Source organism: Cynoglossus semilaevis, chromosome 7 (genome assembly GCF_000523025.1).
Source record: "Cynoglossus semilaevis isolate Cse_v1.0 chromosome 7, Cse_v1.0, whole genome shotgun sequence".
Taxonomy (NCBI): domain Eukaryota; kingdom Metazoa; phylum Chordata; class Actinopteri; order Pleuronectiformes; family Cynoglossidae; genus Cynoglossus; species Cynoglossus semilaevis.
In genome coordinates this window covers 4,116,243-4,130,266 of record NC_024313.1, presented here as the reverse complement: position 1 = coordinate 4,130,266, position 14,024 = coordinate 4,116,243, and the positions used below count along the sequence as shown (strand labels likewise).

The following is a 14,024-nucleotide window of genomic DNA, read 5'->3' as shown; positions in this document are numbered from 1 at the left end:
TGACGGTCTGTGAGGTGGTGAGCGCGCCCCCAGTAGGGTGCAAGAACCAAAAGCGTCAGCAGCCGTTGTCTGACGCCCACACGGGGTCTCTACACTCCCACTGGGCCTGAGGGGGCCTCGTCTCCTGGCCTGGCTCGCTTCCTGCCGAGCGGTCACTGCAGCCTGAGGGACAGGCAGCAAATGATTGACATACGCATAGAAGCAGAGAGGCTAATTCGGACCATTGATTGTCTCATTGCTGATACAGCGAGCATCATCTCGGAGGCGAGGGTCTTCGTTTCTAACGGTGAACTGATGCTTGGCAGAGCAGGGGAAGATGGTTCAGAGGATGATGGGAGCAGGATCAGAGAGCACGAGCTGCTCTATCGCATCAATGCCCAAATGAAGGCTTTCAGGAAGGAGCTGCAGGCCTTTATAGACAAACTGGAAGTTCCAAGGCTGGAGAACAGAGACACGGAGGAGCCGCTGTCGGTGAGAGACCCATTACCTGTGTTTATGACTTCATGGTGAATCACTTAATAATGCATACAGTTGAATTCTGACTCTGTTTCTTCCCTTTTCTCACCTGATCCAACCTGTGTTTTCTCACCCATTATGGTTTGTCTCTCAGATGTTCCAGCCCATCATTTTGCTCATCCTCATACTCGTCTTGTTCTCATCTCTCTCTTATGCCACCATCTTCAAATTAGTCTTCCTCTTTACCCTCTTCTTTGTTCTGTGACGTACACATTTCTTATTTGCATAACCTTTTGTTTATTTGTTGTTTGGTTTGTTGATTTCCTTTACTCCCCACATCATTTGTTGCCAAGGTAATCCAAAGCACAGAAAAAAAAAAATCTCAGCACTTGCCTCAGCCACACTCACATTCAGGAGTCTGTGGCAAGGATCGACACTGGACTCTTCATCACCAACAACCTATCAGATCTGCAGCAGTCATTTGAAAAGGTGAGCTAGGGGTGTGTCATTACAAATATTTACATTTTTATTTTTGCTGATTTACTCAGCACCACATACTCTGTGTAGCCGTTAAAAGTGATGTCTTTAGAAATACAAACTTTTAAAGTTATTTTTTTGTAATATTCAACTTAAATATCTTATTTATTTAAAGCCACAATCTAAGTGGACACAAGCAAGATTGTGACATTCACATTGGTTAGCTTAAAGTTGAGAAATAGGTTTGTTTCTTTTTCAGAACGATCAGTCAGTTTCACTAGTAACAGTTGTGTTAAATGTCAGACAAATAATTTTAATTAAACAATCAATGAATAAAGGGAGATAACAGGTTAATATTATACTTTCCCATACTGCTTTGTGTCACTGCTAAACATATTTGCCCAGTGCAGGGACTGAAGATGACAGTGACCCTTTGATTTCTATAAGGACACTTCTGTGCCGTCATGTCATTGGTCTGGCCTCAAGGTGAAATCAGGATAAAGTTTGTGTTTGCCCCTCTCCGTGACTCCCAAAGGATTTACCATGCATTAGGGAAGTCAACAGGTGGAGGAATGGTGATGATGAACCAGGCAGGGGAAGGAATTCTGACGATCATGTCAAGTGCCAAATGTCATATCTTGTCCGGGGGCCCAAAAATTCCCTATGGGACTCCTGATTAGTTATTGATGGTGTGGGAGATGAACATTAGCAACTGCCCTGAGATGTCAAGCACGGGAGGATGAGTCAAGAACACAGTAACAAGTTCAGGTTACTCCAGGACATTTCAGACATTTTGCTCTTTTGCACATTTGCGGCACAGGACATGTGACAGTGAGATTCATTTTTCAATCTCTGTTTCAATCTTTTTTATTTATGTATTTATTATTATTTCATTTAATTACTTTTCATATAGATACGTTTTGTCCAAACAACAGTATGCAATTGTTTAAAAAACATTTGGGAAACATTCCATACATCCACCTGGTACCATTTATTCCTGACGATAATATATAGACATTATTGACTGTGACATATTATTACACACTGTGTCACGCATACCTATTTGGCAGTACTTGGAAAAATGATTTAGAGCAGAGCCTGGTCACAAGGCGAAGTCTGCCCGAGCATCCGAAAGCAGAGTAGCAACAGAAAAGCCCATTGGCCGCTAGAGCGCAGCAGCTGAAATAGCTATGTAAACACTTTCTCTCTCTCCGTGAGCGCAGGTAATTATAGCCAGGATGCTGGTGACGACAGTTGTCCCCATCGAGACTTCAAATGCTGGAATAAATTTGACATGACATTTGATCCCGGCTCCGATGGCGCGCCGCGCGTAAACACTGAGGAGCGGTATAAAGGCTGGGTACCAGGCTGGAACACAAGTTGTTTACCCTTTAGCCCAACACTCCTGACTTAACCTCGATAATCAAGTCGTGACGAGGGACAGGGGGCTTTAAATCCCACCGGCAGGTCGTTTTACGTAACACAACAGAGGACAGAGAGAGCGAGGAGGAAGCGTTGGCTCAGTGGACAGAGTGGACTTAACCAGGAGTGGATGTGTTGGAGAGGCTAGAGCGCACAGCGCGCAGCAGGTTGGCCAGAGCAGGGATTAATACAGGAGGACAGAGGACACTAAATTGTAGAATAAGGTAAGGATGACTTATGGTTAAACCAAAATGTTTTTTTTTTTACAATTTTTTACTCACTTCAAAAATAGTTACTTGAGGATTTTTTTAACCCCAGTAGTTACTTAATTTTGTCATTTGTTGACATGTTGGAAAGTAATTCAGTACAGTTCATTCTACTTCAGTTCATTCTACTTCTGTTTGGTGGTGTTTATTGCTTTTGACACTCTTGCACTCTATGCGCCCCTGTGCCACACTCCGGCCAGATTACTATGCATAGTTACTAGATTATTAATATCTCCACTCTCAGAGGCGGGAGAGAAGTGACTGGTACATTCAGACACTTTCTACTTGGACACTAATCACATCCACTGATGTCAACAACTAATGACAACAAAGGCTGCCTGTATCAAGTGTACTGGGTTGGAGGTGTGGTGGGAGTTAGGCAATCCGTGTGCTTCCGTTTTAAACACTAAATGTTCCATAATATTACTTTCGATAAATGGACTGTTATTATTCTGTTTTGTATATTATTATAATTGTATACAGTGCAAGATAATGTTGTCCTCAAACCAAAAGAGTTCAGTAAGAGTTCAGTGTAATCATCAGACAATCATCAACAAATGCTGACGACGACGACGTCAGAGATCCTGATTTTAATTCTTGAATCTTTATGCCGACCGTGAGGCGTTGTTATCATGTTACGTTTTTTATTCCTCATGATACAAACTTAGGAAATCTGGCTGTTTATTGCTGGACCCTGTGTAAAAGACAAACTTTCTACATCTAGCACTATGAATCTCATTATCCTCAAACCATGTACTACTATAGGAGAAAGCGTGACGGTGCAACACTGAAAAAGCACACTGGACGAGAGCATATACAGCTGTGCTGGATGAGTTTTACTGGATACTGAATAGTACTGCATACTATTTGAAGTTCTTCTGCTTGTCTTTACAAACAAAGCACATTGGTGGTCATGCTGGACAGTATTTGATGTAGCAACAGACCCATGCCTTCACACATACCCTACTGTGTCATGTGAGCAGCAGTGGCTCAGGTTCCAAAAAAATGACCACCCCTTGCGCATGCTTGTCATTTTTTTTGTCTTCCTGTGGAGCACCAAGACAGGCTGGAGGTCGAAGTGACCAAGAGTTTAATAACTCCCAAGACTGTCATGCAACACCCTTGTCCACACGTGCTGCGTAGGTGGGCTTACATGACTGTGAATATTGAAGAAGAATGCAAAAGGAGAGAAATGTAAATGTAAATTTATTATTACATTTATTAAAACAGAGAGTGTCAAAGGGAATATTAAAGTATTGTGACATGTGGAAAATCTTCAACTATGTGTTTAAGGTTTATTCTATAGATGACAAATAAAACGTGTTTAAAATGTGATTTGAAAACACAGTGAGTCATGTCTCGCCAACTGCTAACAACTCTTTTGTATTTCATGTTTTTTTCCTCTCTAGTGTTTCAAGGTCATTGATCCTTCCGTCCCTCGTTGCTAACCCCACAGTGACCCCAGACCAAAGAGTGAAACAGGAGGAGGGGGAAATTGCCTTTCAAACAGGCCTCTGGCTATTTAGCGACCTACGTCATGGCAGCCATTGATCTGGAGCGTGGGTTGGAACACAGAGGTCGTGGCTGGGGACAGGAGAGGCCAGAGCTGATGGACAACTTTGACTCTGAGATGCAGGAGTGGGAGGACCAGCTGCAGGACATCCAGAGGAAAATAGAAGAGGTGAGGATGAAAGTATGATCTCAGGCTTTGTGTGCAATGTACAGACAACGGACACATGAGACATTAAACAAAGCAGCTGGTAGCAATCGGTAGCAGTCGACACGTATTTTGGATTAGGGTACAGTAAATGGGAATTTGGCTTTGGTGTATAGGCTTTGGTGAGAATGTCAGGGTATAAAGTTGCCCCTAATATTAAATAATGGATTTTGTTCAACTATTTCATTTTGCGTTATTGTTAGTCCACGGTTAATGTGGAAAACTGTGGTTCCACAGATGTAAATCTAGTTTTGCAAAATCACAGGGATTCATTTCAAAGTTGACTTTAATCAGTGAAAATGTTTTGTCATTCTGAGTTTCCATATTCCCACAGAGCTCGTTATTAATATTCTATTTTGGTCTATAATTAACTGACGAGCAACTCGGCCTCTGAGTCTTGTTAGAGCAATGATAGAAGCAAATGTTAACAAGCTAATTTAACTATGATGTGCTGACAGAGCCACACATACACACACACACACACACACATTGTAAATGGACACTGAAGGACACATCAAAGGTTATGATGGGAAACAAATGCTTTTTCCATGTGTCAATCATGAAAATGTGACACTAACATGCACCGATCAAGTCAAACAACCAGAACCTGACCCTCATATAACAAGTTTCCTATTTTCATTTTTGTCAGCTCTACACTGAAGTTCAGGCTCGAAGAGGAGCAAACGATATCAGCGGCGACAACCAGAAAAATGGTGTTGACTTGGACTGTGGCCTTGGGAACCATGGCAGTGGTCTTTATGTGCCTGGCCATCACAGCAAGAATCACCCTGGAACTATGCCTGTGCCACATCATTATAGCAATGACTGTAATTACAAACCCAGTGTGTACAGCTACCCCATGAATCATCAAAACGGCTACGGTTACTGTCACACAAATGGGGTCTCCGAGATCGGAGACTTGCTGCAGGATTACTTAGGAGCAGGGAAGCAAATTCATCGCAAGACCAACAAAGATCGTCACGTGGTGAGTGAAGCAAAAGCACATTTTTTATTTTATTATTTACTTCTGAAGAAACCAGAGAGGTGCACATGATATGAGTCAGGAACATATTGATTACAGTAAGCTGGTTCCTTCTAGTCTGCCTGCAGATACAGGTCCCCAGATCACAGTTTCACATGCTTTCACCCAACTCTTAAAACATTCCTAACTGGTGACTGAGCAGAGCTCAAAGCCCAGATCTACATGAAATGTTAAAGTGCAATGGTCATTAAAATAGAACTTTATAACGTAAATGATCAGAGAGTTTTTATTTGTATCAAATCAAGTATTGACCACTGATCAGATGATGTAAGCAGTGGTGGTTGTGTCATAATCTAATTTCTTTCCCATTTCTTTTAGCACTTCAGTGACACAGTCAAGGTGAGCCAGGACGTCCCTTTACACAAGCAAGAGACCAGAAGAAGACATGAAAACAACAGGTGAGAAAAGTTTAATGAAAATAAAAACTGTGTAAATATAACGTATATATATTTAGATGACACCAAGTTATATTGTGGTTAATATTTTACTATTATTTTTTTAATGTTAAACTAGACATGAAGGCAGTTTTGAGGAGAATGAAAACAAGAAGAACCAAGTGTCACACATGAAGAACTCGCCCCGCAGAGAGGGTTCCCCCAACAAAGAAAGCACAGGTGCTAAACCTCCACTGGGACAAAGGGACTCTCTGGTTGCACAGTCACGTTCCCAGCTACCAGGTACGACCACCGAGTCCCCTGCTCTGGACAGGAAGCCCTTCAGTCCAGGTGTTTTGGGAGACAGACTGTGCAGCAGCCCCTCCGTTCTGAGGAAATTCGGAGCTATGCTGCAGGAGAACGAGGGGAAAACGCTGACAGAAACAGGAGTGGTGACCCAGCAGGCACCAACCCTGGAGCCAAAGTGTCCTACCCCGAGCTGTCAGCGCAGAACATTGGGAGTTGGCGGCAGGGCTCCCACCCGTATGCCTGCCCACAAATGCCAAGCAGAATGTGATGTGATGACAGCAGAGTTAGAGCCGTGCCAAGAATGGGCTTTAGTATCTGACTCTGGTAGACAGCATCACAAAGATCACAGGGGAATCTACAACAGTTCCAAAGGATCTCAGCCCAGTCCCCAGCAGTCCCAGAGAAGATCACAGGTACCAGGAAGCCCGAAAGTCAGACCTCGGACGAACAGTCTGACAGACAGGGATGGAGGAAGAAAGTCTGCTCCCCAACATGTGGAGCCCAAAATGGACTACAGGGTGTCAAGTGTTTCCTCTGGAGCTCAGAAGACTCACAGGGGTGGGTTAGCTGGTCAGGAGTTGCCAGATTCTACCCAATTGAGGGATGAAGGACTCATTGAGCTGCTGGACATGTTGGACATTCAACACGAGTTCAGTTTCAGTCCCAGGACAAGTACCACAGCCATTAGACAGGAGTCCCAGCTGGTAGGTTCTGTCTGCACCGACACTTGATTACATCGAACACCACAGGCTTGGATTTTAAATTTTAGTGAAAATGTAACTAACTCTGACGTGTTAACTTTTCCATCCAGACAAATCCAGAGATGTCCCCAGTAAAACCAAAGAGAAACTTCTCTCGTCCCGCACGGCCAGCCAACCAGCGACCACCTTCCAGATGGGCCAGTCGCACTCCAACAGCCAGGATCACAGTGCCATCAGGCCCCATGTGTCGTCCCCCAAGCCCCATGACGAGATCCCCAAGTCCAGCTCTGAAGCACCGTCCTCCCATTTCCTACTCTCCTCAGACTGAAACGGTCATTATGTGATCACTTTCCCATTTTACTAAGGCTTGATCCCTACCCACGTCAAACCCCCCTTTCCTTGTGCCCCCTGCCAACATTGACTGTGTAAATATTCAGTACTGTTCTCCTAAAATGTATAAAAAAAGGGGTTTGCTGCCCTCTACATTCTCTAGTGTTGCTGTGGCCTTTGCTTCTTCTGTGCCTAACATTAGCTGACAGACCCTCCTTTTTTGGATTGTATTTTACCCTTTTCTGTATAGAGAGATTTAGCACGTACCGTATCCTTGTAATGTGTTTATTTTTCAGGGTTGCCATGTTATATCCAATTCAACCTGTCCACCAGTGTCAATGGCAGTGTTACATATTTATGAAGTTCATATAACAGCTGTAATGATTACCATAATATGCCTTTACTGTAATTTCCCTTGGTAATAAATATAACATTGCTTTGATTCTTTGTGTTTTTTTTCTCTTTTTTATCATATCAGAATTGCATTGTTCTGCTGCATTATTGATAACTCGTCTTTCAGGGTGTTGATGATTTACTAGATGCCGTACCTGGCTATGGACATTTGACACCAGCAACTCACCCGCATACCAACACCATGACGCCTTGACTGTGTCGCCGTTGCAAAAGAGCTAACTGTTCATGAATGTCAAAACATATGAGCTGTTTAAGACACAAGCACAGGGAGGCCGATGAGATACATACATGTTGTCACATAAAATGCAGTTGAGAACAAAGTTGTTATCCCCTCAAGAAAATGCATTTGTGACAGTACACATGTAGCTCTTTCTGCTGCAATCTACACCAGGGTAAGTCAAAAAGTTCTTAGACAAACTAAAAATGACTTTATATATAAAAAGGGCTGTGTCTCTACACATAATCCCTTCGAGTATTAGCACTCCCAAAAGTAAATAATCAGAGATTTTTTTTTATTCTGATGGGTGACTTTCTCACTTTGTAAAAACCTGTTAACCTTTTATGATATTGTGATATTATTTAAAGCATTGAGGCAAAACACAACATACGGTAATTGCTTGCCAAAATGTACACTATAAAATATACCTGGGATCCATTTTCTTTATGTTACATTCGATCAAATCAGAATTTATTTCCACATTTGTATTATGGCATAAAATAGGTCAGTTCTCACTGGGCAACATTGGAGGGTGGACCTTTTTGGGGTTTTATGAAATAAATGAGTTCCTCTATCTGTATACAAATATTGTGCACACAATGATCACCTGATGCTGTGATTTTGTTGTGCACCACGTGGAATCCCTGGTTTCCCACCTCTGACACTGCTGACACCTTTCCCACCAAAGGTGTGAAAACAAGCACACACTCGAGGAACAAACCTGCAGTTGTGCCTAAATGTGCCATAGCCATGCTTACACATACGCACATTCTTTCTAGCAGAGATTGCTAAAGTGTGAATTGTCATACAAAGGCTGAGGGTGAGTGTACGGAAGTGCCGTCGCTCCATGATGCCTCAGCCCTGTCACCCAACCTCCGGTGCAATGTTGCACATCAGACTGAAATAGCAAGCGTGACGTGTGTTTTGGTGCCAGAAATCTTAGCCCCGCTGTCTTTTAGGGTAGGAGGGGGGTATAAATAAAGGGTGAGAGGGGGGCGTTGGTTCTTCTCTCAGTGTTGTTTCTTTTATGTGCTAACTGTGTGGCTATTTCTGCCTCCCATTGAAGTGGGACATTTTTAAATTTTAATTCAATTAAATTGCATTAACTTATTTGCATTTAAAAAAGTAGTTATTTTTTAATAAATATAAACAGTCAATAATCTGGTCAGGGTTAAGATTTTGAATTATCCGTACAAATAAATAGAAATCAAGTTGAGTTTTAGTCATTGTTTGTGTGTGTGTGTTTTGGAAAGAGAGAGAGAGAAAGGGGGAGGGAGAAAGAGAGAGAGATTGAAAGCCAATCTCACAGGTTGGCACTTCTTTGAGGCATTATGGGTATTTTAACAAGGCACTTCATTGGCCATCACTCCTGTGTCCTCAACTCATCTCCTTTGCATGATCATTCCAACGTGCAGAAACACACATTAGTTATTAACATTATCCAAGGTTAAACTGTAAATAGTGCTAGACATCATGACGGGTTCTCTACTGGACAGGACACTGGACAGAGCAAATAAAGACAAATTGCCGAGAATGAAAGTGAACTGCAGAACAGACAGCTTTAGCCATAGGAGCCACACAGGAGGTAAAAGTCTAGCTTTGCACAATATTATTTAGAGTATCAGTAAGTTTAGAGAGTTAAATTCCCATAGACAGGCTAAGAATGACTCTTTTTATAGTTTCCATAAAAACATAAATATTTGAGAGAAGAGATTCACCAGACCATGAATGTACTGTATGTGGTATTCTGGTGAGTAATAATAAGTGCAACATCCGTCTCCAGTAGCCTGTGGTGGCTGAGATAACATCCTCTTTACCGTGTTAAACTTACACTCCTTCCTGCCTCTTCGCACCCACACACCTGTCCCTGGTCCTGTGACCTCTGCCCCCTGTGATGCATCTCTGCCCGGACAGGCCTTTCATTCACTACAGTTGGACTTCAGAGGTGCACACTGAAATCCTTAGTATGTGTCAGTTGCTACTGTGACAGACTCAAAATAGATGGTTAACAGCCATTTGTTTGAGCATATACTCGTGCATGCCACATAAAATGAGGAAATAAGAGTGAGAGGACCACCCTGTCCAAAAGGTTAAACATAAAAGGTTCCAGGACTGCTGGGTCGTCTTTGTGCACCACCTATCAATTACATTTCTCTTGTAAAAACGTTTACAGAGCAGTTTTGTTGTCGTATCTCGATAACACGCAGTGTTTACATTTTTCTCTTTCTTTAATAGGAGTGTCCCTCTGTTGGCATCCTCCTGTACAGACATGTGAGGTTATGTTTTCATAAACAAGGTGGTAAGATAGACACGTTTTGCAGTTTTACAATGGCGTGCTTGTGCAACAGACAAGGGAGTGCAAAACAAAAACAACACAGAGGCGGCAAAATAAACACTGAAGGACGCACAACACAAGGAAGGAAGAAGAAAAAATAAATTAAATTAGGAGAAATATTTAATGCATATTAAATGTTACCCTGATACAAAGAGTATTACTTAGCATCTTAAAAAGTCACACTCATTGTTGTTGGAAGCTTAATCATGAATTCATTGAAAATAAAAATCATTGTACTTTTGAATACCATCAATATACTAAAGGTTCTTTATCCCACTTGATTAAAAAAGATGCATAACATCCCATGTGGTGACCTGGAGGAAGTGCAACCAGGTCACAACCTAGCTTGCTGTCTTCACCCATCTGTCTAAACTGTCAGTGTGTCTGTGTCAGTCCACTGAATGGACTGTCTCTAGTGCTCGATGATAAGTGAGAGATGGGAGCATCAAGGACAGCCTGGAAGATCCTACAGGGTTCTTGAGAATTCCAGACCACTCCATTAAAATAGAATGGGGCCCATACATCCCTCCTTTGAAAGACAACCCGTGCGACTCGTCTTTCAAAATAAGAGTGGTGTGTTCTTGTGGGATTAGCTGGTGTTGCCCGGCAGAGGTGACTATAGAGGTCTACTTATCACGTGACTAACGACCAATTATAATTCGAATTTAGTAGCTACATCAGTGGGGAGTGATCACGTGGACTGACACCGAAGCCAACTTTGCACATGAATGAAGCTAACTTTTGCCCTTTCGTGTTCTGCCGCATCTGCTGAAGTTTACTTTTTATGTTTTCTTCAATTTGCTAACTGCACATCACAGTGAACATTCTATTGTCTGGAAAATATGGTGTTGGTGACAACAATCACAAGATTATGTCCAAATCAACATAAAGGCCTAAACTTAAGGAAATTAAAGTGTTTCACTGCCCTGTGCTTAATCTAATTTAATTCATTATTTAATGAATTAATTAATCTGGAAATCAGTGGTGTGACCTGGAGAGCCAATGTCACAATTTGAATTGGATTGCTTTAAAATATATATCTTTCTCTTTCTCTTTCTCCAAAAAAAACCGGACCTCTTATATACACAGTAGTTTTATTCAACTGACATAAATTCACATCACCACTTACATGTCACTTTTACAGCATGAATGAGCCAACTAGCAAACGTGAGAACAGACATGCTTACGCCGCTGTATATAGAAATGATACCACCCACAATATAAATTTAATGATTGTATTAGTCATCATAGTAATGATATGATACGTCGGTGTTATAAATGGTCCAGTAGCAGCAGGCTTAGTGCGACATGTCACTTGATAGGCTCTTATGGTCTCGGGATGATGATGGTTGCAGCGAGGGTGAAGTCACCCCTGGCTCCTGTATGAGTGAGATACCCTGTCTGTGAATCTCTGCATTATGGTTAGAAATATTGATGGCGTGTCAAACCCACATACGGCAAATGTACAGACACAACAATCACAGCTGCTGCATAAAGGATGGCACATGATGTGTGCAGGAATAACCTGCACCTCAGTCTCTGGCATGAGCTGTTTTACTGTGCTAACCTTAAAACACACTGACATTAAAAACAGTAGCTGTTTTGAAAGAAGATGTTGCAAGAACTCCAGCATTTGACATTGTTAAGGCAATAACAAGGTCACTAATAATCCACACAACAACAGTGCTCACCTCTAGGCCTCTAGGTGACGAGAGACATGGGTGTGACAGGACTATTTAGGGAAAAAGGTTTGCTACAAAGGGCCTCTGACTGCCTTGTGGTAGAATGTACTAGTGAATAAAACAAAGTCATGTCAAGTCAAACAAAAGCAAAAGCGCTGCCTCCTATACATCACACTTCTGTGCTACATTACATGGCAAACTCTCTGACCCCAGTTGATGGAATCCAGCTCAGCTGTGGCTCTCAAATACAGTAGTGTATCATGACCCGAAAGTAGGTCAGAGGGACTCATTTTGTGGGTGGCAGGAGTGGATAATGATAACTGAGAGAATCTATTTTTTTCTGTCATGCAGCAAAACACTGGGGTTTTATTTCTCACTACACCATATAGTCGACCATAGAATAAATGCAGTGTGTATTACTGGAATATTTGTGTAAAAAATCTGTTTCTGTGACTACTGCAGCTTCCTAAAATTGTCCAAAACCATGGTCTTGAGGATTACGTAAATTAGAACTTAATTAGAAAAATCAAACTTTCCCATACAGTAAGTTTTGAGTGTAAATTGTTGTTTGTCTATACATGTGGCCCCCGTGTTAAAAAGTGAATCATTCATGGTACACTCCAACGTCAGCACTGACCTGTACCAGGTTCCCAAGTGTCTCATTACAGGATAAAGTGGTAGAAAATGTGTAAATCATGCCTGACATGTCCAACTGATTCAGAAGCTGTTTTTGGAGACCACTGAACACAAAGCATATACTGTACTTCTCTATTTCTGACTCAATTGCTGAAAATGAGATTATGATGGTTTGATTCTGAATTCAATGGATTTTACAATTTATGATTTTTTTTAATTTAATTGTAATTTAGTTAGTTTTTAGATGAAAAGGTAGATTAATGAATCACTAAATTCACTCCTGTATGCTCTGTCAGTTATTATCTACTACGAAATGAATCAACCATCTAAAAGGGTAGGAAAACATTTGGAAAATAATCTGCAACAATGTAATTTATTATTATTATTATTATTATTATATACAAATACCATGAAATACCAACTGATTTACATCGCATGTAGATTCCTTTTTAACTGCGTTGTTTTAACTGCGCTGACTCTTTTTCTCAGATGACAGTAGTTCACTGCCACCTACAGGCCAATCTATAGAAGGGTAACGGCATTTCGGGGACCTTAAAAAACAACAATACGCATTGACTTGTGAGAGCAGAAAACCAATGTTACCACAGTGTTGTTGTTGTTTGTTCGTTCGTTTTTTAATAACCTAAGGTTCTTTTGAGCTGTAAGATCCAGGAGTTTTAATACCACGGGCTTTTGAGCAATGTTTGCAGAGAAATTTTCAGTTTCTCATTTTGTTATTTGAAGAGAAAATAAATTTCAAATAAACTTCTCATTGATAACACTGGGGGAAAAAAAACAGTTATTATCTTTTCCTCAGAAGTGCAAAAGAAAATCACATTTTTGTCATTCAATACAGACTATATACATAGCACACACAGTTGTATTCGAGATTCATTCGTAATACATTAGAGATGTATTAGTGATTTTTATTGGGTGGTAATTGACAAAGATTACAGGGAATATATTCAATTAAGGTGATTGGATGTTTGAAATGTTGGAAAGAATATACCAGAAATATTTGATTGCATTTAATCATCACACGTTGTTACAAAATGTCTATTGACTTACTTGTTCAGCTGCAGTTACCAGTCAGTCACAATACAGTCTATCTGGATTTCTTGAGTGCAGGGTTGGAGGGTCTGCCCCTGGGTGGTATTCTGGGTGGTTGACTCGGTCTTATTGGCGTCCGTCTTCTCTGTGACACTGACTCGACCGTGCTCTCAATTTCGCTGCCATATTCCCTTTCTCTGCAGACAGGTCCAAACTCATATGTCTGAAGCTTTTCATCTCCTTCCACCTCCTCCTTCTCCTCTGTTTGGTTGACTAAGAGCTGAGACAAAGACTCTTCTAGGGTAGTGAGTGAAGAGGAGAAAGAATTGGAGAGACGGTGTCCCAGAATGGTTGAGGATCTAATCGGAGGAAGAGACAAAGTACCAAATGATGAAGACTGAGACTGGGATGCCATTTCAACCGGAGTGACCGGTTCAGGATCTAGCCGTAGCCCTGCAACACCCTTCTTGGGAATATCTACAGCATCCCGCTTTATTTTGCGCCTGCGGCCATGTTCCAAAGGGCTTTGTGTTCAACCTATTTATTAACATGACCATTATCTAAATCGACAAACTACAGGGAATAAACAGCAACCT

General features: G+C 41.5%; 2 protein-coding genes across 2 annotated transcripts in view; one reads left to right on the top strand and one right to left on the bottom strand.

Moving 5' to 3' along the window:
* The window catches only part of LOC103380774 (protein SOGA3), an 8,280-nt gene extending 4,147 nt beyond the window's left edge, over window positions 1-4,133 (top strand). The window contains exons 8-10 of the mRNA XM_025056954.1: window positions 63-471; window positions 611-945; window positions 4,031-4,133. Coding sequence (XP_024912722.1) covers window positions 63-471; window positions 611-721 — 520 coding nt within the window. The 3' untranslated portion in view covers window positions 722-945; window positions 4,031-4,133. The remainder of the gene's footprint in view (window positions 1-62; window positions 472-610; window positions 946-4,030) is intronic.
* Window positions 4,134-4,141: 8 nt separating this feature from the next.
* Window positions 4,142-13,957, bottom strand: LOC103380801 (E3 ubiquitin-protein ligase rnf146-like; the record flags this gene model as incomplete). Its single annotated transcript, XM_017033430.2, has 2 exons — window positions 4,142-4,272; window positions 13,447-13,957. A coding segment is annotated over one exon (474 nt), but the record flags the coding sequence as incomplete, so codon positions are not given.
* Window positions 13,958-14,024: the final 67 nt, after the last annotated feature.